This window comes from Antennarius striatus, chromosome 5 (genome assembly GCF_040054535.1).
Source record: "Antennarius striatus isolate MH-2024 chromosome 5, ASM4005453v1, whole genome shotgun sequence".
Taxonomy (NCBI): Eukaryota; Metazoa; Chordata; class Actinopteri; order Lophiiformes; family Antennariidae; genus Antennarius; species Antennarius striatus.
Window position 1 is genome coordinate 1802487 of NC_090780.1, and position 26742 is coordinate 1829228.

The following is a 26742-nucleotide window of genomic DNA, read 5'->3' on the forward strand; positions in this document are numbered from 1 at the left end:
ACTGATATTTAATTGATATTTAACAGTCGGTAGATACGGGTAAATAAGCAGCTGCTGTAGAACACAGAAGCAAGTACAGAATCAAGGAAGTCCCAAAAGCTTTTGTAGTCCTAATTTATGACTCAAAATTTTTTTGTGACATGTTCATTTCCAGTCAGCAGTTTGCCCACAAATAACATTTAATTCCTCAGAAATAAGTGTTAGAAATACATGAAATGTTCCTTTAAGAAGTCACATTGCGTCATTACGTCAGGACGTAGATAGCGTGACGTCACAGGGAACACCGAAAGAACAAAATGGAAGAGTATGCTAGAGAGCCATGGTGAGTCTTATTTCATAAAATATGTCATTATGGTTCGTTTTAGTCTGTTATATTCGTGTTATACAACTACTTTATTGAATATATTCCTTTTTAGTTCTGCTGTATAAAATGTTTCATAATCTGAACAGCGTTAATCCGGTTAGTTTCATGGCGTTAGCAGAAATGCTAGCTGCGCATAGAACTGTATTCACAGTTTTTGCTAGCATTGCTAAATCACGTTGTGACCTTGCCGGTTTACCAGTCCGCTGATCTTTGTACCTCATGTGTTGAAACCAGTTTGTACTAAGTTACATGTGAACTGCAATAAGTCGTAAATGCCGGTTATGGTAAATTTAGTTGTTAATAAATTAAAGTCTCAGTTAAGGGCATTTTCTTGAACATGCTAGTTTCGTTAGCCACTCGCGTGCTAACTGTTTTGGGGGCTTCACGAGGATTGCACAACAGTTGCAGTGCGGACAAATTTCCAAACGATGTAGAACGCAGTAAAGCGAATTATTTTGCGCGTTTCGCCAAGATAATGTTTGTTTTAGATGTTTACGTTAATGTTTTAGCATTGAGTGCTGATCAGTTCAGCAATCAGTGGACCAGGTGGTTCCAAACCATCATCAGGCTAAACACATGTAGCGGCAATACCTTGACTGTGACAGTAGGCTCTTGTTAGGGAAGTATGTTTTACAGAAACCAATTCCAGTTAAGATTGACTTTAATATACTAACATCATGATAGTCGTGTACTTTCACCCATGATTTCTGGTTTTAGGCCTGAATCTGTAGCCAGCAATCTGGTTTTGTGAGTGTTTGTGATCGTTGTTTATGTTTAATTTTAGCCCCTGGAGGATTGTGGATGACTGTGGGGGCGCCTTCACCATGGGGGCGATTGGAGGAGGAATATTCCAGGCAGTAAAAGGCTTCAGAAACGCACCCTCGGTAAGTCCAGTTATGTAACTTGATACTGGTGTGTGTTACATTGCATCAGTCCAACATACAGTGTATATCTCCATCAATGCGTAACAGTTTCCTTTAGTTCAATCAGAACTCGTCCAAATTCAAAACTGCTGTATAGTCCTGTAACTGTACAATTGAAAAGGCAGACTACCCTGTCAAAATAGGTAAAAATTTGTGAGATTTGACTTTTTATTTGGATTACACACCGACTTGGATGCAAACCTCTTAACGTTACTGCTTTTTCCCATAAAGATTAATTCCTGATTCCTTGCAGGAATCAGGAGCAGCTTAAAGCAGCTTAAAGAAAATATTTTTCATCCTTGGTAGAGATAGTTAGGACATCCTTTATCTGTAAATGGGAAAACAGAGACAAATGTCCAACATGAGACCCAACAGGGTGGCGCAGTGATCAGCGTTGTTACCTCACAACAAGAAGGTTCCGAGTTTGATACCTTTCTGTGTGGGGTTTGTATGCTCTCCCTGTTTCTGTGTCAGTTCTCTGTGGGTTCATCAGCCTCCAAATTTGCAATAAAGGTGACTTGATCACATCAAATCACACCAAGTTGTCCAAGGCTGTGACAATTTGGTGTGATTTGATGTGTTTTTTTTGTTTCCTGTGGCCCTGTGATGAGCTGCGAAGCAAATAAGCACCTTGTCGAGGCGATCACAATCTTCTATAAGAAAATTGATGAATGGATGAGACAACATTATTACAATGCAAACATGGATGTGAATTGGTGGGATATTCATGGTTATGAATATGTGACTATGTGTGAAATGAAATGTTTGTGGAAGTAGCATCATTTTAAACAATTTCTTGTAGTTATAAGTGTAAATGCACATGTATCATTTTAGGCTTTTGCTGTCTGAGTTTGTCATAAACACTGCCCTTTCTGACATATATAATGAGAATATACTTCATTTTATACTTCATTATATATATATATATATATATATATATATATATATATATATATATATATATATACACACTTTATACATGCAATCCAGTTGACAAAGAAGTCTCATTAATGTTGCTTCTCTTGTAGGGGATGAGCCACAGAATGAGAGGTAGCATGACTGCTATTAAGACCAGAGCCCCACAGCTTGGAGGTACGAGACTACTAGACTTCCATTACCTGCCTTGAAAAGATTTAATATAAATTATTCTTTGTAGGCTGAATAGGTATGGCGCTCTTATTAGCCGTCTATTTTCTGGCTTTTTAAGAATTTTTAGCAGAGAAAAAAGTAATAAAAAACATCAATAATCTGGTTTATAAAACTTTTTGAACCTCAGAAAACACTGTACAAGTAGTTTGATTCATTCAGATGATGGTCGAGACATTTGCTCTGCACAGTCATGAAAATAAGTGTTTGGCTTCACAGGGAAGGAATTCTAGGAAATTCTAAATTCCAGTGATGGCAAATACCTCAACAAAGTTTCCAAACTGTTGTTTGTTGAACTGATGTGAATGTTTTGTGGTTTACAGGAAGTTTTGCAATATGGGGAGGCCTCTTCTCCATGATTGACTGCGGTTTAGTAAAAGTACGAGGGAAGGAAGATCCTTGGAACTCCATTACAAGTGGGGCCATGACGGGAGCCATCCTTGCTGCGAGAAGTGAGTAAACTTAGGACAAAACCTACTCTGTCAACAATGTTAGTTTGCTTGAAAGTATGCATTTGACTGTTATATGGTTGTAGAGTTCGATACGTGTATTTCAGAAATGTTTTGTAGTTGTAGACTCGTTTTGCAGCTGTACCTTTGTTGAAAACCAGTTGTTTTTCAGAGAGGCTCCAGTACCAGTAGAGAATGTGAGCTCATGACGAGAGTTGATGTCATTGTATATAACCTGGATTACACAGAGATCACGCAATACTGTCTGCAGTGAAAACCCTCTGTATGCCAGAACGAAACAAGTGAGACATAACTGCACCAGTGAATGATGTTAGGTAGCAGTATGTGGATAATATATCACACAGTAGCGGCTATGACATGATGCTTTAAATGTGCATTGAGCATTTTTTAATACAGGAGAAGACATTGCAACAGTAGTCGGTCATTAGTGCTCTCTGGGGTTTTTTTGTTTTCCTGCTTGGAGGGTAAGGAGTTCCTGATCTTGTGTTGTTGGACATTTATCATTGTTTTGTTTTTGTTTCAGTCATCTAATAGCTGCTACTAGCTGGTTTTTACGTGTCTCACTTATGTGTCATACAAACAGCTATGACCCATGCATTACACTTCTGTAACTGCAGCACTGAATGAGTAATGAAGGTGCGAGGGTTGAACCAGCAGTGGTTTGACAGGCTGTGTAAAAGGGGATCGCTTCCTCCTGAACATGTGTGTATTTTTGACAACTGTAGTGTTCGGTCACTGACTCTAGATGTCAGGTGTTGAGACTTTGCTGTAGGTGTGGATGTGTATGTCCATTAAGGTAGAATAGGATGCAGTGTGCTGGTAAACTCCTCTTTAGTACATGTACTTTAGTCATTTTGTCTAACTTGACACAGATTTAATTTTGAAGAATAAAATGTGCATTAGTGTAAAAGGTTTAAAGCTTCAGTAACTTAATGTGTTAAGAATATGAGTATTATTTCTTTGATTTTTTGATTAAAAATCAAGGTAATTAAAATTTTTAGTTTATTATTAGAATCCAACGCCATTTATTCCCAGTATTTTCTACTCCTGTTATATGTAATGGATTCATATGGCCTGTCTATCTGTAGATGGACCCGTTGCTATGGTGGGCTCTGCAGCCATGGGGGGCATCCTGCTGGCGTTGATCGAAGGTGCTGGAATCCTGCTTACTAGGTTTGCCTCTTCACAATTTCCAACTGGTGAGTAATGCAAAGTTTTTTTGATTGTTGGGGACAGGAATGACATTACATAGACCCTGAAAATATTATACAGTATTTTCCTGGCGGATATTTGTCTCTGACACCCCAGATGCCTGGCGTTAAACCTTTTTTTTGTCTCCCCAGGACCTCAATTTGTAGAGGAACCTGCCCCTGGTACCATTCCATCACCTTCCTTTGGACAATACAGACAATATGAGTGAGGACACCCCATTTGTTATCCACTAGGCCTTTTTTGAATTCCTTGCTGAAGTTCTGAAGAAGAAATGGAACCACATGCGAAAAGATAGCAACCACACCTCATTTGACGGACTGTGTCAGAGAAGAAGCTGACAAATCACGTCCTCACTTTTCTTCTTTTGAGATCCATGTGCAAATCTGCCTTTTTGCTAATCTCAGCCTTTGTCATGTGCATCTGTTTCACCTAAAATATGTCAGATTTTGTGGGTTTTTGTTTCTCGAAGGGTTGCTGAAGGTTTTGTGAGTGAAATATTTTTCCCCATGTTCAGTTTGTAAGCTGACTGCACAGAGCAGTAGGTCAAGGCTGATGAACTTGATCGTGTTGAAATTTAACAAATGTATGTGAGACATGTGAAGTCACAAACTGTTGAAATGTGGAATGCTCATATACACAGTAAAGTCCACTTGTTCAATTGTTAGTCTTCATTTACCTTGAGCAGGTCATCTGTTGGGGGTTGGTCACTGACACTTGGTTAACTTCTATTTAATGTTATTCAGCTGTGACTACAAAACGGCTGTGTTATCCAAGAAGTAGTATTTTTTAAAGGACGTAATTTATTGTAGATTGTAAAAATTGTACTGATTTATTATGTTTCATGTAATAGTGCTTTTACATTCAACACAAAGGTGTGGGAACGATGGCACATGACTAGTGATGACATAGGTGGAAAAAAAGGACTGGATAAATTTAAGCAAGGGATTGATTCATGCTGTTTTAAAGCTTTATGACAGATTGTACTATGATACAATAAAGATATACGTAATAATGGTTGTCTGTTGTAGTTCAATCACTTCCACATATGAAGATTACGAGTAAAAAGATAACATCAAACTTCTTGGGAGTGTTTTTCCTCTGCCAAGGAACATTCCAAGCTGCATCAGTAGGATTTCTTATCCCCCACTAGAGGGAAGCCCTCACAAACAATTCCACACCAAGGTCGCACCAACGCTCCCAAAAGCCACTGACTAGAAAATAACATATAAAAAAGCATTTTTAATACTGATGTGTGTTTGTACCATACATTTACATGTTTGACACTAATTACAGGTGAAGGTCACGCTGAACAAGCTGATGGGGGTGGGATCATGTTCTACATTTCATCTTGCTATGTAAATATTTGGGGTTGATGTTTGTTCATTTCTAAGTTGCTTTAGATTTGAGTTTGAAGGTCCCATATTATGCTTTAATTCAAGTCATTCAGCTGTCAGATGTCCAACTAAATTATAAACTAAACAGTAAATATAAATATATAAAAGATGTTTTACTTCACAGCCTCCTTGACTATATGATAATCTATTGATACCTTTCAAAAGGCACCACAGACGAGCATTTTTAGTATTTGGAGACCTTAAAGATGACAAAATTGATGCTTTTTTTAATGAATTGAGAGTCCCGACTTTTCCTGATGGATATGAGATTGTAAACCTTATATTCTCATTTTAACAAGATCCCAACTTAGCATAGGCATATATACAGTATATAGCAAATGGTACAACCAAACGCTCCCCAAAGCAATAAATAACATGCATGCTTTAAGTTGAATTATGAAAGTTGGTTTATTAACATTTCTAGGTTCCAAAGGTGTAGGTTGAAATGATCTTGAGTGAGATCTTCCAAAAAAAGGACTTTAAATTTAATTGGTAAAGGTAAAGCACCTGGAGATATGAGTCATAATAATTCTAGATTTTTTCTGACAGATTTACCCACAAAAACGACCGCACGCCCCCAACATGTGTGTTGTTCAGAAATCTATGGCTGATGTGAAACATGTTATTAAGAATGAGTAATAACAGGTGGAATAAAACGTGTTGTCTGCTGACACCCGTTCCCGTGATTCTGTGAAAGCCGGTGGCCTGGGGGGCGGTGGCCGGTGGCGGCCGCGGGGCCGGTGTGTCATGCCCTTTAAGAAAAACGAGGACCGGTCAGGAGTGACGTCACTGCGCACTCACCCGGGGGCGAACTGACACTTGCGGAGCGGAGAGAGACAGCGAGCGAGAAACGGTGAGTAGAAAATGCCAAACTTTACCAGATGCTTTTAGCAGCCAAATAACTAATTTGCGTGGGCGCGCATCGTGTTGACCCTTCGGATAAAAAACGAGCATCTAGGACACTTCGCACTGCGTGAGTACTATCTGTCGGATAAATGAAAAGAATAGTCCGCAACTACAAAACCGAGTGTGCACTCCCATTTTAGTCAAGGCCAGCCGGAAGGGCAGGTAACGTTAGCATCCGACGGGTGTTTCTGGGGGGAATTGCACCGTAAAGCCGGTTAATTCAAACCCTGTCAAGTCTGACGAGCGTTTGAGCGATGAATTGTGTTTGTTTGTTACGTTTTTTCCGACAACCTAGTCGTGTTTTGGTGATGTGCCGCCGGTAGGAATGTGCTGATTTGCTAGCTCCGCTGCTAACGAGCCGCGGCTAACGGCTCTGCTAGCTGGTTAGCGGCGTTCGGCTAGCTTCATAACGGTTTTTGGTGTAACTGCTAGCATCAAGCGGAATTCATTATAGAGAGGCAACAGTCTCACGTTTTTGGGTTAAATTTTGTAGTTTTTTAAGGATTTCTGTATAACTTGATTAATACTTGATTGATACTATTAATATAAGGTAATTAAATGCATCGACGTTACATTGTGGTGCAGTCACAGCCACAGATTGCAGGCGCTCGCCCTGTCTCAGTGATTAGCATCTGCTACTAATTATATTAATTTATTGAATTATATTGATGAATTTATATTTTTGGTCCGGGTTCATGATTTATGCCAACCTGTTTTAAAGTAATTTCTCCTGCGTGGTGGTGTGAGGTTGTGTGTGGGTACTCTAAATTCTTCAACACATTATAATTTTCAAAGTTTCTTGGTATTTAGATATTTTTGCAGATGGTTAATTTTTTTTAACCTCCTGATCATACACAGTCTGCCTGACTGTGTCCTGGATGCCTTCAGGGACCAGGTGTTGAGACCCCCCTTTGAACAAGCCTGCTGTTGGTAGTCTAGAACAGGAACAGAGACTATTTTAGATGGCAGCTACTCCTTTTCCATCCTCTCAGCATAAAGTCTTCGTCTGCTTTGGAAAGAGGATATGGATACAGGTCAAGTCAAACACAACACGGATGCATTCCGCTCATGTTTGTCTGTTAAAGATGCCTGACACGTTAAAGTCACAACTTTGTGTGCTGGGCGGCAGTTTTTGTTCTGATTCATTTGAACCTGGTTTTAGTTAACCTGTACAGAGACACAAGAGATTTCCTTAACATCAGATATTTTCCATGAGTTTAAAAATGACAGCAGTTGCTATATTAAGAGGTGACTTTACTACTATGTACTTTATGTATTTTTGAGGTTGTTTCCTTCAAAGAACATTTTGTAATTTAGAGTTCCGTTTACTTGCAGGTAACTGCAGTGCTAGTTCTTTAAATGGCACTATGCAGCAAAGGAAATTATCAAATAACCAAATAAGAGATGTGATTATAATATTACTTTGAAACAATTAGTCAACTGTTTAACACTTTGAGAGCAGTCGTCTTTATTCAAACTGTTAGTAAGTGCTTGACAGGATTTCTGATTTCTAATATTAGTGTGTTACTTTTACTAATCTTGGTGTGAGTTGGTGATGTGAACTTTTCCTCTTAGTGTAACTTCATTTCTGAAGTGGGCTAACAAACAAACCGAAAATAAAATAAGAAGAGGATGTGTTAAGTCTCGGTTTCATGCTTCTGACTTAATCAACGGATGTGTGCATTTTTGTTGGGAGATAAAGACCATAGCTGTCAGTCATAGCATCTTGCTGAGTCAGGCACTGTGACAGCTTCATTGCTTTGTGATTAGCTTTACTAGCCCAGTAAGTGTTTTTTTCATTTCAGTGTGTGCTAGTTTGCGATGTATTTTACCCAGCTACATTCACTGCATATTCCTTCTAGCAGCTTGCCCGTCCAATTTTCAGCCGTAGATGGATGCATACCTTCAGCCTTAGTGGGAGCATGATGCCGTGATGTCATGCTGGACTGTGTTTTCTGTGGCATGTGACTTTCCCTCGCTCCTTATTTGCTAGAGTTACCTCAAGAGCAGAATAGCGGCAGCCGCATGTTTGTCTTGTTGTACATGACAGTGTGTAGCTGAGGGCAGTGGAAAGAAGGAGAGGTTTGGTATTAACAGGAGATGTCCTTAAATGGCCTTCTCTCTCTCTCTTTCTCTCTCTCTCCGTGTGTGTGTGTGTGTGTGTGTGTGTGTGTGTGTGTGTGGGCAGTTTGAGGGAGTGCAGTATTGTGTGTAGTTTCCTGGTATGAAAGTTTTGTAGATAAGGTGTCAGCATCCTTCTTAGTTGTGACTCATGTTCCTCGTTTTGTGTATAGTCTTTTGTGGAAAAGTCTGCTCTTACCAGTGGAAAGCTCAATTAGTAAGCTATTCAAGAGACGTTAGTACTAATTTATTCAGCTGACTTTTTCTCGAGCTGTGAGATCATTTGAGCTGGGGAGGGTGATATTTTTATCTCAACACGACCATTTTGACCGTTCCTGAGTCAAATCAAAATGAACAAGCTCTTGTTTGAGTCTAGACGTTTTTGTGGTACCACTGTGGAAATACAACACATGAATGCCCCCCTGGAATAGTAACAGTAAAAACTACAAATATTACAGAAACAGTAGAGGACTACTTGGAAACAAGCGAAATATATTTGCATACCTCTACAGGGGGAAGGCAACTTCTCATCTCAAGACACCTCAGTTGAATTAAGAGTCATGTTGCCCATCAATGTGGGATAAACCTAGTGTTTAAAATAAGTAGCTAAACATAATTAAAACTGCAGTGTGAAAGGAATTAGTAGGAGAGGGGGTGGATTAAATAAATATGCCTCATTTGAAATCAATGATCTGTCATTAAAATGAGGTCATAGTTCGGACTCTGAAGAGTTGACCGCTGTTTCTTCTCCTGTCTTGTCATGGCTGTTTTCACCATCTTTTCAGCGCATGACTACCACCCTATGACTGTGTTGATCATGCATGTATTTGAAATGCTCTCTCAAAATTCCCATTCACAGTGGAGCTGCTGACATTAGGTCACAGCAGTGTGAGTTCACTTTGCATCCTAAAACATCCTAAAGTCCTCTTGTACATGTAAAACACCAAAACTACAGATTTCACTAGTCACTTTTGTTAAAATGTCACATTTAAGACCGGCAGCCTGTTTGGATGGAAATTCGAACGTTAAATTCATTTTTCCTGATATTTGTATTTTTAACGTTTTTCATTTTTCAAATGTAAAATCCTTTAATTATAGTATTTTCCGCACTATAAGGCGCACCTAAAGCAATTTTCATAAAAACTGACAGTGCGCCTTATAGTTCAGAAAATGCTGTAGTGAGAATCTAGAGGAGAGAGACTTGATTTTACAATTGTGCATTTTTGTTCTAGTAAGCCATCATGGATGCACAAACAGAAGAAATGTTTCTATTGTGAGGCAGTTACCAGAAAACCAACGAAAAAATTGTTACTTATTGGTTTCTTTAAAAAAAAAATCAATTCTAGCAATATTTCTTTAACAAAAAGCCCCAATCATACACTTTCCATGGGGTCTGACAGATGAGATAGATCAAAACTTGAGCTCCTTACGAAAAAATATTTTGTTTTTTAGTTTTACTCCTGCAGGGAATATTGATGAAAATTTGCCCTTCGCTGTTTGGCCTCTGCAGCATCCAGCCTGTCAACTGTAACTACCACAGACAGATTCTGACATCATCTGTCTTAGCGGGGGTCAGTCCACGGTGCTCATGCGAGTGTGACTTTGTCAGTATGACTTTGTAATAATTGACACTGTTGCCTCACTTGACGCTGTATTTTGAACTTGTTTTGTTTCAGAGTGCGGCGGAGTCTTTTTTGCATAGCACCCTGTCTTATATGATTGTCACAATGAGTTCTCTCTAATCGTGCAAGGAGACTATGTCTTTGGTTGGAGAGGATTAGCGAGTGTGAATTATTCAGTCAGGGCTTCATATTCCACTTGGTCACTGCTTGTGATTGAAGTCTGAGGTCCTCAATCCTTCGTCCACCCCACTGAGAATTTCAATAGGCTGTGCTGTAAAAAGAACGGTGTAGGAGGGAATCTTCTGCTTCCCAGCATGGCCTGCGTTTGACTGTTTGCAAAAAGGCTTGACTTTGGATGGAGGCGACTGTTTGTTTTAAACCTGAAACTTTCATGTTGCAACTTCAATTTTTTCATTCTGTTCGTTCAGCTTAACGTTAAGGATGACTCCTCTGATATCCAGCTACCGTGTGTTTGCGTCCGCTGTGACGTTTCATATTTGTGTCAAACAACAGATTAAAGTAATAAAAACCTGTGATATCATTCCCAACTGCAGAGCGACTGGAGATGGAAGAGCTCCTGGACCTCCCATTTTTTCCCCTTTTTTTAGCTGATTTTTGTCCCCCTTGAGTTACCTGCTAAGATCTTTAACTTTTTAAGTTTTCTACTAGTTTTACATGTACTTTTGATGTGGTTTACGCTATGTAAGAAAGAAGGGGGCAAAGCAGCTGCTGACGGTGGAAACAACAGCTTTACTGATCTTCGTGAACATCGTCCCAATGTCAGATCACAGGATTCATCTCAATCTGTGACTTAAATCCCTAACATACCAAGAGTCCAACAGGTAACATTAATGTGACTCGTGAACAAAACTTCCAATAGAAGCAAAATCAAAATCAGTCAATTCTTTTTCGACAAAGTGAAACTAGAGAGAAACTGGGTCAGACTGCGGTACACATCAGCCACTGTCTGACGGCCATTGCACAATAACACCAAAACTACTTCCTGTTACTGGGGTCCTTTTGGTTTGTTCAAACTGGACGGTCCTAAGGCTTCACATCGTGTGTGTGTTCAGTGTATGCTGGCATTGTGTAATGTTAAGATTCATGGCATCTGACCCAACAGCACACATTAAAGCTGATGTGTTTCACTACCTCTGCAGCGTAGCAGTCATTTAAAATGTGCTTATTGTTCAGGTACAGGTTTGATGTCACCCCATGGTTAAATCCCCCTGTATAGGTCATAATTCATTGAGACACTTTTCAGTGCTGTTGCTCTCCTAACACAGAAATGGGACGGAAGCATTACAGAAACAAAACAATCTTGACACCTTATTTCGCCTTCATTGTGTTACATCAGATGTAAATAACGGCCTCGGTATGAAAATGTTGTCTAAATTGGGCTACAGGTGGGTTGGTATCTCTTCAGGATCCATTTTTTTTGTCTGACACGTAACAAGCTTGTAAGTAAGTTTGAAGATCGAACGCTGGTCCCAAAGTTGAAATTGTTTTAAACATCAGAGTCAATCTAGATCATTAAAACGTTCATAATACAGTTGAGTTTATCAGTTTTTAAATTCGTTTCACTTGCACTAAATGTTAAGTTAAACTTTTGGTGGTGGCAATCGGCATCCAATTCCATCTCATGGTGTAATTTGAGTCAGGCTCTGCTATGGAGCATACCGAGGCTCAAACTGTGGTTTATTTTGTGCTTAATAATGGTGAATTGACACAGAGCAACAGCTGTACCAAATGCATCAGTAACAAGGAAGGATGCACAACCAACATGACTGAACACACTGAGCTCCGCAATGTCCCGACTGTCCCAGTAATGTTTGTTTTATTCAGAGCAATGAAATAACAAAGAAGTTCTGCTTGACCGTCTGGTTTAAATGCTGTCTAAGTGAAGCACATAAATATATTTTAGAGATTTCTAACACTAGTGACCCACCAAGTAATGGGAATACATGAATGAGTTGACGTCTCTATGCACAACAGACACAGGGTGGTCCCCTGGTAATGGGCATTAACTGTTTGAACGAGAACATCATGTATTCATCTACACCTCAGTCAAACAGTGAGAACTCTATTTGTTTCAAATGGATAGAAATCATGATCTTTACAACAGCATTGTAATTATTAAATACATGGTATTATAGTATTAAATCTTTAAATAAAAATAATATTTATTCCTCTGTTTAGTAATGTAATATATATGAACAAGAAATATAATTTTTTTTGTCAGCTTTGTTTTTTCCGTTCATCCAGCTCCATTTCAAATCAACCTTTAAAATAGTTTCGTCTTTTTTTAAAAAAGATTTTAAAACTGTAAATTTATTTTCTAAAGAGGCGTTTTAGGCTTCCACTTAAAAACAAATGAATTTAAAGAGTCCACCATAATAAAGTTGTGATTTATAAATCAATTACTGACTTTTTAAGGTACCGTAATTCAGAGGTCTAAACGGTGCTTTATTGGTTAAAATAATTTCTTTAACCAAATCAATCCTGAAACATGCATCAGGGAGGTTTTCACCCATGAAATATCTTAGAAATACTTTACTTTGATGAGGCAGCATTGGATTATTTTTTTCAGATCAGTCTGTTGCTGTTTTCTGGCCATAAATTTTTATTAAAAAGTTTCACTTCATTGTAAAGGTGTGTGTGTGTGTGTTGACTCAGTCGGCTAACCCCACTCTTCGGTGTGTGTGTGTGTGTGTGTGTGTGTGTGTGTGTGCGCACCCATGACTGCAAGTGGATATTTGGTGATTTCACAATTTCCCCCCTGTGGCCGTTTCCACTTCCCTCAGCTGCTTTCTGTCACTAGTTGCTCTAATTTCTTTTAAATGAGAGAACGACTAACAAACCTGATCTTTAGGGTGTGTTGTTGTGTGTGTGAAGACCAGATCATTGCGTCATGAAAAGGAATATTTGCCAGATTCATGCATCATCCTCCCTGTAGTTGTCTTTACTCGAACACACCACAGCTGGTTTGCGTTATAGGGGGGTCACATACTCTTCACCTCCTCCACCCTGAAGCAGCTCCACTTTTGGGTGTTCCCTCCATTGTTGTGCTGCTTTTTGTCCACAACCTCCAGGAATGAGTAGAATCCTTCCTTTCAGGAGGTGAAATACTCAGACCAGACTGGAAAAATTACTTCATTTGGACTTTTGTTTGTTCTACTTGATTTTTGTAGTTTTTCTTATTTTTTCTGTCCCCATTTTTCCCCCTGTAGATTGTTGGGCTGTCCGCTGAAACAAACCCCACCATGCGTGAATACAAGCTAGTGGTGTTAGGCTCTGGAGGTGTGGGCAAGTCAGCTCTGGTGAGTATTCGCTCTTGAACCCCTGCCTCAGAATCCTGAGCTTTGATGGATCTTGTTATTTCTAGGCTGTCATGAGTCGCGTTGGGCTGATGTCTCTTTTCTTTGTGTCTCCTCCTGCAGACGGTTCAGTTTGTGCAGGGAATCTTTGTGGAAAAATATGACCCTACAATAGAAGACTCGTACAGAAAGGTGAGTGTAGGCCGATTGGAATGAGCTGATTGTTAGCAGCTGCTCTGCAGATTAGCCTCATGATACCGGCCCGGTTTTTTCTCACCTAAATCCCCTCAACTCGCTCGTCATCTTTTGGTTTCTTCTTCTTTTTGCCTTTTAGTGTACTATTTCATGTCATCCTGTGCTAGTTGTGTCATTTGCTTTGTATTTAAGCAGCATTTCAGATGAGGAATATTTTGTGCCTGTTGACCTGAAATGATGTTTTAGTCATAAACATCTTTTTCCTTCTCTTCTTAGCAAGTGGAGGTAGATGGGCAGCAATGTATGCTTGAAATTCTCGACACAGCCGGCACAGTAAGTGAACTCCACACCACTGAAATATTTCAATTGTACTGTATGTGAGGACCCCTGACTTACTGGAATGAACACTGACATTTGATTGGACAGTTGGACAGTCCACTGTTTTTTTTCCTGAGTCAGACAGCTCAACAATTGATCGGATTTAGAGGAAGGTTTGGGGAGACTTTGGTGACCCTCCATAATGAACTCACTTTGTAGATCCCTCACTTTTTCTTTTGAATCACAGAAATATTAAATCTTGTGGTTCATTGGGGTGGATTCTCATAATATTTGGTAAATTCAGCGCCCTTTAGTAAATGTTAGCATGCTAACATTTGTCAGAGAGGGTTGATAAGCATGATAGGGTTTATTATGGTCTGTCTGTGTGGAGCTATAACTGAAGTTATATTTACGTCGGAGCATCTTTCTCTTTCGTGCAGCTCAGGTTTACAAGAAGAATGTGGTCAGATCGTCGTAGATATGTGGATGGTGCACACACAACTTTCATACATGTTCATGCTTGTTTCTAGTGGAGAAATAGAACGATGCTGGTAGTCTACCTCCTCTGCACAAAGTCTACTGTGGAAAAACCCGACAGAGATCCTACATTTCAATGCATTCATTTATCTGTGAGATTCTTTTGACCTTTACCTCTAATATTTGTTCCTCCTTGTTCTTTCTCTCCGTGTAGGAGCAGTTCACAGCAATGAGGGACTTGTACATGAAGAACGGCCAAGGCTTCGCCCTGGTATACTCCATCACAGCACAGTCCACCTTCAATGACCTCCAGGACCTGAGAGAACAGATCCTACGAGTAAAGGACACAGAGGACGTACGTATGCACACGCCTTCGGTTGTGTGTTTTACTTCCTGTCAAGGATACAGTACACTTGTAGATAAGCTGTAAGCACCTCACTTGTTCACAGCCACCTACATTGTTCAGGACTGATTTTCACGGTTGCTATGGATACAATTGAATCATTGATTCTTCTGCCAGTGATTACACATTGGTATTACTTCAACACAAAACGGGCGGTGTCATTATTATGTCTGTGTTGTCTGAGGAGTGAAAACACATTCTGTGCTGCGTTGATTGCTTCATGCTGTATATGTTTAATGTGAACAATGTGTGCCATGGTTCCCGCTCAGCGAGGATTCTGTTAGAAAAAAAAGTTTGGAAACGCTTTATTTCTTCACTTGTTCCTCCTTTAGTTTTGCGTTTTGTATGAACAAAGTTGTTTTTCCTTCTGCTGCGCTCAGCAGCTTGGATCTGTAAGGGCGCAAATGGAAAGAGGAAGCATCGTGGTGTTTTTTTTTTTTGTCGGTGTTTGTTCGATGCACATTTACATTTTTCTGCATCTGGTGAGGCTATGGAAGGAGGAAGGCCTCTATCCCCTCTCTGGTTGGGCAGATAGTGCGTCAGCAGGATCTAAGATGCCCTTTTTTGGTGATCTCATGAAGGGAGTAAGTGTTACCATAACCCTCTCTCTCTCTGTTCCGTGTCATCCATCTGAAAAGCCCCTCTGCATCCTGGTGGAAAAGTTTTATTAATGTTTTATTAGATGATCTCTTAGGCTCGTTGTGCTTCCTGCATTCTGTCTGTGCCAGTTCCACCCCGGTGCGTTCTAACTGGCCCTCTCAACACCTGTCGCTCGGCGCTCGTCTGTCTTCCTTGCGGTCTGACTGTGGTTTGGTTCTCTTTGATGGTGATTGGACCGTTGGACACGATGCTCATCCGAGGCCTCATCTCATAAAGCGGACCCGAGTGCGAGGCGATGATGCTTCATTGGAGCTGAGGTTAGCCTCAGGATCACAGGAGGTGTCTCTGCTTAGTGCATGAAAACAGTTAACCACACTAATACTGTGGAAACAACCCAGGTCTTAACATTTGTGATTATAAGGCTATTATGGCCCCCATGTCAGCTATCAGTCCACCAGTGATTTAAGTCTTTTACTATAATGGCAGTCCCATCTGTTTATCTTTTCTTTCTCACTGGTATGCACAGCCGCGGGAATGCTTCACATCTTTTTCCTCTTCATCCACTGGAGGAGGTTTTGTTATTTGGAGAACGCTTTGGAAGCTACTGCAGCGCTGAAAACACACATTCTTGGTGCAACTACAGCTGTTTTTACTCTCAGCTCCTCCATGCACCATTTACTGCGAAGCTGGCAAGATGTACAGAAGACCATAATATTGCTGAGCTCCATTTGGAAAGGCTTTTTAATGACCGAGCATTTCACACAGTGTGGACAAATTTCATCTCCTTAAGAAAGGACCTGTCTGCAGGACGTTAGAGCATCTAACATTTTTCCCTCCCAGCATACCTCCATCCATCCTGGCAGGGGAGGGCATACCACGAGTTCTCCCAGGACCCCTCGGGGTGGGGGGAAATGTCGTTCAGCGATGCAGTGCGAAAAAAGAGCTTGTTTGGATATCAAACATCTAGCAGCAGCCACCGAAGGGTTAATCTAAACATTGCAGTTTCCTGTCGTCTGCCTCGGAGCGCAGGAGAGGAAAAAGCAGCCCGAAACATTCATTCTGTTACGTTTCTGGAGAAAGATGGCTGGACTGCTGTCAAAAACGGCTCGTGGGGGGGGCAAAAGGGAATTTTTATCAGCGTTTTATTACTTACAAATACCCAGTTTTTACTGATTTCAAGTCATCGGGTTTCAGGGATCAGGTGAAGCCAGTGACTGCAGGATTTCCCATGCATAGATTTATTTGTCACAGGCCGGCCACAAATAGATTTCCCCACTTGATTTATTATTGGCGCCTGTTGAGCTGCATGCAGAATTTTCCACTCGTTGATTCTGTGTCTCGTCTGTTTAGCTGCACCACAAACACACACCACAAACACACCGCAAACACACACCACAAACACACACCCCGTGAACCTGAGACAAAACGCTGCACGTTTTTTCTCATTTTTTCTCTGTCGTCACACAGTTTTACTGCAGACGGTGTAGTAAAAGTTTAAACGTGAAATTACTCGCTGCATGCCAGATGAACTCAGGCATGCGAGCAAACACACGCACACACACACACACACACACACACACACACACACACACACACACTATCAGGTAATTCCAGAGAGCAGGCAGAGCATGGAGTCCAGCTTAAATGTTTGAAAAAGAAAAAAAAAAGAATTCAGGAAGGAAGGCGATGTTATCCCAGCTGGGCGGGGCCGCCATGACTTCCTCCGGGCCGGCATGCTCCCTAGATAGCCAGTCAGGAAACAGCAGGCAGGATGAGACGCATCCCGACACCCCGACTGCCCCGGCTGACAGCCGAGGCTGAAGTTTTTCCCAGAATATTCTGTCTTCCTCAGAGGTTTTCCTTTTTTTTGTGACCTCGGTTGTCAAATAAAATAGACTTGGGACACAAATGTATCGGGGAGGTTTCCGAGACCAGCTGCAGTTTTGTTCTGTTTTGTTTGGAACGGAAAGAAATGAAGGGAAACCGCCTTCACTCCTGGTTCATATTGATTCTTTAATCTCTTGTCACTGTTGTGTAACCTCTGTGGCATCATCTGCCTTCACACAGACATGGATTAGATCGATTTCCTGATTGTCTCTGTGTCCCCCGTCAGGTTTTAAACACAACTGAAAAGACTACTTAGCTTTTAACAGTCATGTCTTCACTACTGTACCTCAAGAATTCATATGAGTTGAGTTTTGATGAGAAATTCCACCACTATTCCTCCCAGTCCCAGCTTCCATCCACGTAAATGTCACCAGTGTTCCCAGCAGGGCTGAGCCTTCATAGTCTGATTTACTGAAGGGTAGACCGCGGCAATAATGTCTCACCATATTTTATTTTGCGTTTGTGGAGGTAAATGAATATCAGCGGCAAAAAGATGCGTCAAAGCTGAGTCGACTGTCGCGTTTATCAAATATTTGTGTACTGTATTGTCTTTGCCATACAGACTTTTCTATCCGTCTAAATGTTTTTGCAATATATTAACTTTATGCAGAATTCTTGGTATTTTAAGTCTTTTTTTCTGCACAACTTTATTGCTATAAAATTGTGCAGAAACTTAATAGATTTCAAAATTTGGACAAATTTACTTTAAAAACTAGATTATATTAGCTGTCTGAGTCTCGTGCGTTGCATCACTTTCTCTTATTCACTTATTTCTCTTCACCCAAACATCTGTTGGATTGTTTGGTTGTCGTTTTGATTTCTTAAATATTTATACTGTATATTGAATTGATAATGTTATCACAATGTTAGAGTAATTCAGATTTTATAATGGAAAAAATCATTGAAAAAAATGTATGAAGTAAAATCTGTCACGTTGCCCAGAAATAAGTGATTTTAAAGAGAGTCAAAAATCTCATCCGTACCTCTGTGAGACTCACACTCTCTTCTTTTTGCTGGCCAGGTGCCGATGATCCTGGTGGGGAATAAGTGTGATTTGGAGGATGAGCGTGTGGTGGGGAAGGAGCAGGGCCAGAACCTGGCGAGACAGTGGAACCACTGTGCCTTTTTAGAGTCCTCTGCTAAGTCAAAGATCAACGTCCTCGATGTGAGTACAAACAGAAGTGTCCTTTATGGAGCAGCACGCTTCATTAAAACACAGGTAGTAATGAGTTTGGTTACTCATTGCTTCAGCGCCGCTAGGCCTGCTGAGCCTAAACGGTGATGTAAATCTAGTGATGTGGCTTCAGCTGATTGCTTCAAGCTGCTGTGGTGTGTTTAAACTTCACTTGTTAGAAACATGATGGATGGTTTGTCCTTTTTTTACATCACTGACTGCTTTTGTTTTCTTCTCAGATCTTCTACGACCTGGTCAGACAGATAAATAGGAAAACGCCAGTGGAAAAGAAGAAGGCGAAAAAGAAATCCAACTGTGTCCTGCTTTAAACCCCCCCCCCACTTCAGCCCCTGCAGCAGCTCTGAGCCAGGTGTGTGTGTCTGAGATTACATAACACACGTTAGTCATAAAGGCCCGGTAGCTGACATGTTTATGAAGTTCTTGCTGCATCTGCAGGCCAAAAGGTTAATTATCCTGACATAATATATTTCCATGTCATCTACGCTGATGCTGCAGGTGGTGTTTATTATTCATCTAGTCTGTTAGGAGTTTGTGCGCCGGCAGTAAAGTCAAATCAGATCAATCTTGCTAGTTTAAAACATATTGAGCCAATGAAGAACCTGAGTGTGAAGTGACTGGTCCCACCTGGATTCATAAGTACAGTATTTTCCGCACGATAAGGCGCAACTGAAAGCCTTTAATTTTCTCAAAAACCGACAGTGCGCCTTAAATATGAAAAATGTTTAAAATAGGCCTTTCATTGAAGGTGTGCCTTATAAAATACTGTAATCCCAGTATGTACTGAAAGTTTCTTGTGTGTGTTGTTCTTATAGTGCCACCTGTTGGTGAGGATGGCATCGTAACGCCTTTGTACCTGTATTAAAATGCAGATGGGTTGTTCCATGTAACAGGCCAGTGGCACACAGATTGTACGTGTGTGTTTGATGGTGTCAGATCCAGTCAGTGTTTCTCAATCAGCCGTCAATAGAGGGAAATGCTTTCATGAGCGTTTTCTTGTTTAATCTGCATTGTGGTCGAATGAATGAGTCACTGTGATGATCGGATTTAAATATGAACTTCAGCGGAAGCAGCAGCTCCTTATGTCAGGATGTCCTGATTAGTCACCTTATTTTGCAAGAAAACCGAAATGTTGTGTTCGGTTTAAATTCTCTTTTCACAATACTGCTGACATTATCAAAGGAGGCACACGCAGTGAACCAGACCGACTGTTACTTTCAGCCTTTAGTGTGATGCAATAATTAATCTCCATTCATGCTGGTGCTTTAAGGGCACTTGAGTCACACACACACACACACACACACACACTGACTGTACCTAATACAATGTAATCCTTGCCTCTAGACCTTCATTATTGCGTCTTTGAGATCAGTTATCTCACACACAGCCGACATTTCTTTATCATGCTAATCAGGACTCCTCTTTAGCTGCAGTGGTCCAAACCTGCGCTGCCAGAATCGTTTTGATGACACGAGTTAGCAAAGACATTTATCACGTATCAGTCCAACTAGAAATTATGTATCTGTAAGCCTTTTTTATGAGTTCTTTTTATGCTTAAATTTTTTTCATATTCTAAGCCAAATGACCAAATGTTTTCTACTTAGAATATATGAAATTTCTTTTTTGAAGTCTAGACCCTGATGGCTGCTTGAGGCTTTATATTATCTGTATTTCTGTCACTTATTATTGTTCTCCCCCATAAATGTCGGGAAAGAAAATCTGTATATCATCACATAATATATTTAATCATCATATTGCTCGACTGTAATTTTATGTCATGGTTGGATTTAACTCCAGTTAACCCCTCTAGTCACACTGAGAAAGTTTCCACCACAACGTGGAACTTTTTTTTTTTTTAAAGATGAGTTAACGTGTAGTCAGTTGAGAAAATCTTGTGAGATCTCATGATGTGCATCCAGCCTCACATGGAGATGATGAAGCAGGGCGTCATTGTTTCCCTATGTGTGGTGGAAGGTATAAGGCTGAGGAGTTCACTCTGTTTAAAGCAGATAAAGTTGTTGTAAGATCAGGATTCTCAAAGGCGAGATGAGAAGCTCCTCAAAGATGAGAAATTGATAGAAAGCCCCGCCCTGGATGATGATGTCATCGTTAGATTGAGGAGTTTTGGAAAGGAAGAAGTACGCTGATGTGGTGTCGGGACATTTTTATTCCCTGAATTAAACATTTCCATGTTGGGAGCTGGCGGTATCCAAACACACGGCGCCGCTGCTGTATCAACTGGACTATCTGGATCAGCACTTCGTCCCTGCAGCAAGAACTCTAAACTGCTGCCTGCAGCGTCTGAGCGTTGGCGGAGGAGTGTGGTTCAAAATAAAGCTGCAAAATTAAGCGAGGATGTGTAGTTGTGGGGGGGTTTTCAGTTGTTTCAGATATTACTGATCAGGTTGGATCAGTGGAACAGACCCCATTGTGTCCATCCCAGACATGGAGGCCACTAAACCCCCCCCCCCCGGCTCAATCCATCTGTATCGTTCAGTCTGTGTGAGAGCGGGGCCTCTGTCAGCATCCCCCTGGGGCGTTGTCTGTACCCCCCCACCTCAAATTCACATGCTGACTGGCCAAGTGAACCAACTCTAATGGGATTACACCCTCACCGTTCCACTGGAGGCGGGCGGGGGGCGGTTACAGTCCCAGTCTGACAGGACTGGGGGAGTTAATGGGACATTTGACTGTACAGCCGCTCTCCAGCTTGTTGACCTCAATGCGCTTCAGTGTTTGATTCCACTTTGTCGTTGTAGCAATAGGAACAGGAGGGTAGGGGGCTGAGGCCTGATGGGAGGCTAGACTGACGGGGGGGGGGGGTCTGTGCAGGTTTCTCTCTGGTTTGAGGTCATTTTTTAAAAAATGGATTGTTTAGGCGTTCATTCATAGGAGTGTGTGAGGTGTGTAGATGGAATTGGATTGTTGTGACTCACGTTTGAAAGATTTGTTGACCTGATTTTAATCCACCCTATTCAAACGCACTGTCAGAGGGTAAATATCTATTTTTTTTGCAGATGCATTTTATTTTTGTCAGGGTTTTTTTTGTTTGTTTTGAAAGTTATCTTGTATTTGTCACAGGTCAATAATGACAGCATCAACAGGCTCTTCTGGTACCATAATGATTCCATGTTTCAAAGGGAAGCCTGAGCAAAATAAGCATCTAATCCGATTTTGAGCAGAAAAGAAATGAACAGCTGTGGGTGTGAGTGAGCTGACTGTGTTCTTCTGTCAGTGTGTAAGTGTGTGTGGTAATTATGTTAACCATAACGTATCTACAGACGATATGACGAATTGTGGTTCATATCCTATTAAAACGATTTCAACCTCTAACCCTCACTATAAAAAAAACAGGGGGATGCGAAAACTAGGGGTGGAATTAAAAAGAGGAATTGTGATTGGGCCATGTCCACCCTAAACACGTTTATTGTGATTTATTATTATTGAGCTTTTGTTTGGTTTAAAACAAGTGTGTTCATTGGTGTTGTGTCGATAGAAATTGTCACTAAACATCCACAATGTTCTCGTCATTTGATACTTGAAAAACAAGAGAAACGGTAGATGTACATGGTGTTAAAGGTTAATTTAATTTATTATAATAAAGTAAATTAACCTTCAACGCCATCTACTGTTGCTGCTCAATTTTTGCAGCTTTATTTTCCATCACACTCATACTGTTACTTAATTTATTAAAATAAATTACTTATAATAAATTAAATTAACCTTTAACGCCATCCAATGTTGCATATTAGGCAACCATGAGTTGCCATTAATTAGCATCAGTTTAACAGTGAAAAACAATATGGAAATGGCGATGGAAAAATTGGAAAAAAATTTCGTCCATCTGTTATAAAGATGTTCGGAGGCCTCAGTTACAATTATGCTAAATAGCTGTTAGCTCTAATAACCAGGAGATGTGACAGGCAGAGCGCCATCAGCAGGTATCATGGATGGATGTTTTATGGTTTTAACGTACCTGCTCTCTTCTATTTATAGTGTGTGTGTACTCTGCTCCTTGGTTTTCCTGTTTGATCTCACCACACAGAACTGACTACCTGTGTCATCCAGTAACCAACCAACCAAATCTTGTTTTCATTACTACAAGATAAAATGAGTTTGGGTTTGTTGGATGTCATGATGACGGTTCCAGCAGTAGCTGTTGAAATCATAGCGATGTGATCATCCATGACCACTTTTGTCCCAGTAAGGGACACTAAAGATTGAGAAAACCAACCAGTTTGGCCTCACATCAACCAGAGATCTTAGATTAACAGAATTAAACCTAAATTTAGTGAGCATTTACTTTAATATTCACAGTTTGAGAGCCATAAATGGATTCACCAGTTACTAATGGGTGAAACATTTCCATCCATTCCACACAGCATGGGCTGGACACACAGTGTGCTGTAGAGCAGAGTGTGATCTGACTGGACTGACTGTTGTCAGCCTGGTTGTGTGTCCCTGCTGCAGTTCAGTCAGTCATCACGGCTCATTAAGCACACATAGTTCTTCACATGTTCAAAGCGTTTCTTTAAGTGATGTTGACCATATCAATAAATGCTGTGTGGGTATATAATCAATTAAAATTTCATGTTTAACAAGAGCATAGTAACATCATGGTAACATCTATAAAAGTGTATGGCGTTCATTTTGACTTAGTTTTCCTTCAAAAGAGGAAACTGTCGACTTGAAATGAATAACTTTTATAAAAACCCAGATCAAGATTATTCTTTTTTAATTTCATTGATTTTTTTTCAAACTCACAACAATAACATAAAAGGTCAGAGTGTCTACAATAGGTCAAAAGTGTGCTCTGAGCAAAACTATGTTTCCCACAATGCACAAATTCAGCCCATTTTAACAGACAAAAACGCTGTGAACAAACTTAACGTCCTAACTTGTGTTTGATGTTATTTTTCTTTATTCATTGATAGTTTGATCCTTGATTGATTGAGTTCTGTGGGTTTAATAACCTGACAAATTAAAAGGATTCACTTATTCAAGTTTTTAACTTGAATAAGTAATAAATTCAGTTATTTAACATTAAGGAGTAGTTACATTTATTTACATTACATTGAGTTACATTTAGTTACATTTATAAGTTACATCTGGCCCTCTGAGGATAGCCATTATGTTGATATGGCCCTCGGTGAAATGAGTTTGACCCCCCCTGCCCTACTGTGTTTGTACTTATCTGTCCTCCCATTGGTTTGCGTGTAATGCCAACAGGCAGCCGCTAGAGGGCACTAATACGAAACCGGTGCTTAACTACTGCGCTGTTTTGCAGAAATGCTGTAATGAAGAACTGTTGCCCTGATTGGAACGTGCCAGCACTCCAACAGCCCCGACCCACCCACCCACCCCCCTCCATCAGCCATAAACGGTGAATCAGCTGACTGAACTGCTCCTAACAAAGATGAAGATGATCTGCATGAGAGAGAGAGCAGAGTGAAGAAAGAAAGAGACAGTAAGAGAGAGAGAGGACTGTGGTCTCTCCTCTGAAGACCTTCCTCTGTGTCTCGCTTTCAGTGTGAACCCTGAATGGACATTTCTGCACCACCAAAAAAAAAAAAAATACCACCACACTTATGATGATGATGATAAAAACCTCTGAACGTTTAAAATAAAAAAGTGTCCATGAGTCTCATACATGGCCAGAGAGCAGGCCCTTTTTTGTTTTTTGACAGTTTAAACATAAAGAAAGTAACATTGTTAAAGAAGGACAAACAACTTAGAACTCGGATTCAGTATTTTTCATCTTTTTCAATATCAGTATCGTATTTGAAAGACATGGAAGTCGACCTATTTCAGTTGTATGATTATAAATATTCTTCAAAAATGAGCATGAAAAAAAATGCATCAGTTATTAAGTGTAGATGTTTTCAAGTGAAATTGAGTGACAAAGTGAGAATTATTTTATAGCCATACACCTATTCTCCATGCCTGTCATGTCAGTGATGATAGATCAAGGTCTATGATATGTATTATTTTTATTATAGTTTTTTTCTTTGTTTGCCCTATTGTTCATCATGGACTTCTCTTCTGCAAATATCTCTCTCTGATGTGACTTAATTTTATACTCAGTCACTGGGATTTCATAGCTCCCATAATATATTCTAATGCCATTTTTTTGCATAATAATGCTTCAGAAAAAATGGGTCTTTTATAGAAGAAATATGGGGAAAAATAAGGATTGATTTCTATGTCTCTTGAAACCGAAATATATTATACTAAACCAACTCTAATAATGCTTCTTGTGTTTTTCTGTCAACGATGTTCCAGCTTTTATGGATTATTAAAGTACATTTTAGTACATTTTCATTATATTGGTCGATGTATTTTTGTGAATTAAACTTTTATCAAAAGTGAATTTGATTTAAGAGTGAAAGATGATTTTTGTAAGAGTTGCAAACATGGACTAAATTTAAGAATCACGTGTTAGATTCAGTTAATTTTTTGATCATATACAGTGAAATCTGTTCATTGATCTACAGTATACGTATATACTGCAAGTGTTTGTAAAATGTTTTTCCGTTATAGACCACTAGGGGTCAGCACATGAGCAGAAATGTGTCCTGAATCACTGACTGGTACAAAAAAGAACACTGCCCAGAGAAAAGTTCAAGCAAGAGTCAAGGAGTTGTGCATCCTAAAATACAAGTTAGATAATTATTCACAAACCAAACCTGTGTTTTATCTTCGAAGAAGAAACATCATTCTTTCTCAGACAAAAGTCTGAATGCTGCACATCAAAATATGAAGTCTGTTCACTTGAAATCCATTTTGTTCTACAAAAAACTATTAAATGTGTGATAATGTGTTTATCACACGTTGTCTGTCATGTTGTGATAAAACATGTTTTCTTACACATTTAGAAACTATGAAGACTTTGATGAAACAAGTCAGGTTTGATTTCACACCGAATTATCACACAACAATCTACAGTATTTTCTGCACTATGAGGCGCGCCTTCAATAAATGAATGATTCTAAGAAATAAATTCTTATATAAGGCGCACTGGATTATAAGGTGCACTTGTCGGTTTTTGAGAAAATTAAAGGCCTTTAGCTGTGCCTTATAGTGTGAAAAATACTGTAGTTTCTACCTCAGAGAGGCTGGTCTGACAGGTAGAAACAGTTTCTACTGTTCTGGGTGATAAAAACCAGGCAGACCATTTATGTCCACTTGTTCAAGGTAACTATCTAGAGGGGAACAATACGCCATGTCAGATCAGCGTCTTCTGCCTCGGAGGCGGATGTGCCAGACAGAGGAGGATGCTGAGTGTCTGCTGGTGAGAATGGTGGAGACGGAGTGAACAAGTGTGACTCTTGACTCTTATCGCCTACGCTGCAGCCGTGATCCAGACGTTAATCCCTTTAGTGGATGAGAAGCGCAGGAATACCGAAACGCTTCTGCATTCTGGATCCTCTCTGAAATAATGTGTGCTGTCATCCACCTGGTCTACGGCAGGCTGGAGTGTCTGTCATGTGATGTAAACAGTCACACATTGTGATATATGGAACTGTCATGGGTTATTGCTAAAAACAGACAAACAAGCAATTTTAAACAGTCATATCCTGAGTGACCATAAATCAAGACTTTCAGTCAACCTCAAACAAAACACACAACAGTATTAAAAATAAAAGAGCAAGAAAAATGTAAAGAAGGCCAAATGATGGTGAATCACACCCAAAGTTCCTACCGTCACTATTATGGGATGGATGAAATCTTAACAGGAGCCTTCAAACACACTAAAGCTTTAATCCACTCAGGGCCTCTGAACCCATTATAAGAGATTAGATATTTTATTAGTAATGTCATCCCTCCATCTCCAACCTCACACACACACACACACACACACACACACACACACACACACACACACACACACACACACACACACACACACACACACACACACACACACGCACTCTCCTCTCCATCTCATTGCCAGATCAGTTAACAGATTAGTGGTATTATGGGATGGATTGAAGGATATCATCTCCGTCTAATGGATTTTCTGGAAAGCGAGTGAACATGAGCCTCAATGTCAGGGGAATAGACAGTCTGGAGAGCGGGGCTACGTCAGCATCTTCCTGTCTGCATCACATTTATTTTTATGATGTAAAATGATGCTGAATTGATGCACATGTTAATTTGCTAATATCCCATATCGCTGCCTCCTCCTGTATGTT

General features: G+C 40.1%; 2 protein-coding genes across 5 annotated transcripts; both read left to right on the forward strand.

Moving 5' to 3' along the window:
- Nucleotides 1-258: 258 nt before the first annotated feature.
- On the forward strand, nt 259-5120 carry timm17a (translocase of inner mitochondrial membrane 17 homolog A (yeast)). Its single transcript, XM_068315216.1, has 6 exons — nt 259-322; nt 1149-1248; nt 2316-2379; nt 2757-2885; nt 3992-4102; nt 4247-5120. The coding sequence occupies exons 1-6, from the start codon at nt 297-299 to the stop codon at nt 4321-4323; spliced, it is 507 nt and encodes a 168-aa protein (XP_068171317.1). The 5' UTR covers nt 259-296; the 3' UTR covers nt 4324-5120.
- A 1100-nt stretch (nt 5121-6220) lies between these two features.
- On the forward strand, nt 6221-24873 carry LOC137594881 (ras-related protein Rap-1A-like). 4 transcript variants are annotated; one of them, XM_068314475.1, is made up of 8 exons: nt 6221-6362; nt 13389-13478; nt 13599-13667; nt 13947-14003; nt 14680-14820; nt 18377-18520; nt 18769-18899; nt 23835-24873. In XM_068314475.1, exons 2-7 carry the CDS (start codon nt 13422-13424, stop codon nt 18856-18858), a joined length of 558 nt encoding a protein of 185 aa, XP_068170576.1. In that variant the 5' UTR covers nt 6221-6362; nt 13389-13421; the 3' UTR covers nt 18859-18899; nt 23835-24873. The 4 variants fall into 4 exon arrangements, with proteins under 4 accessions (XP_068170576.1, XP_068170578.1, XP_068170577.1 ...); XM_068314477.1 differs by having other exon boundaries at nt 6355-6482; XM_068314476.1 differs by lacking the exon at nt 6221-6362 and adding an exon at nt 6522-6577.
- Nucleotides 24874-26742: the final 1869 nt, after the last annotated feature.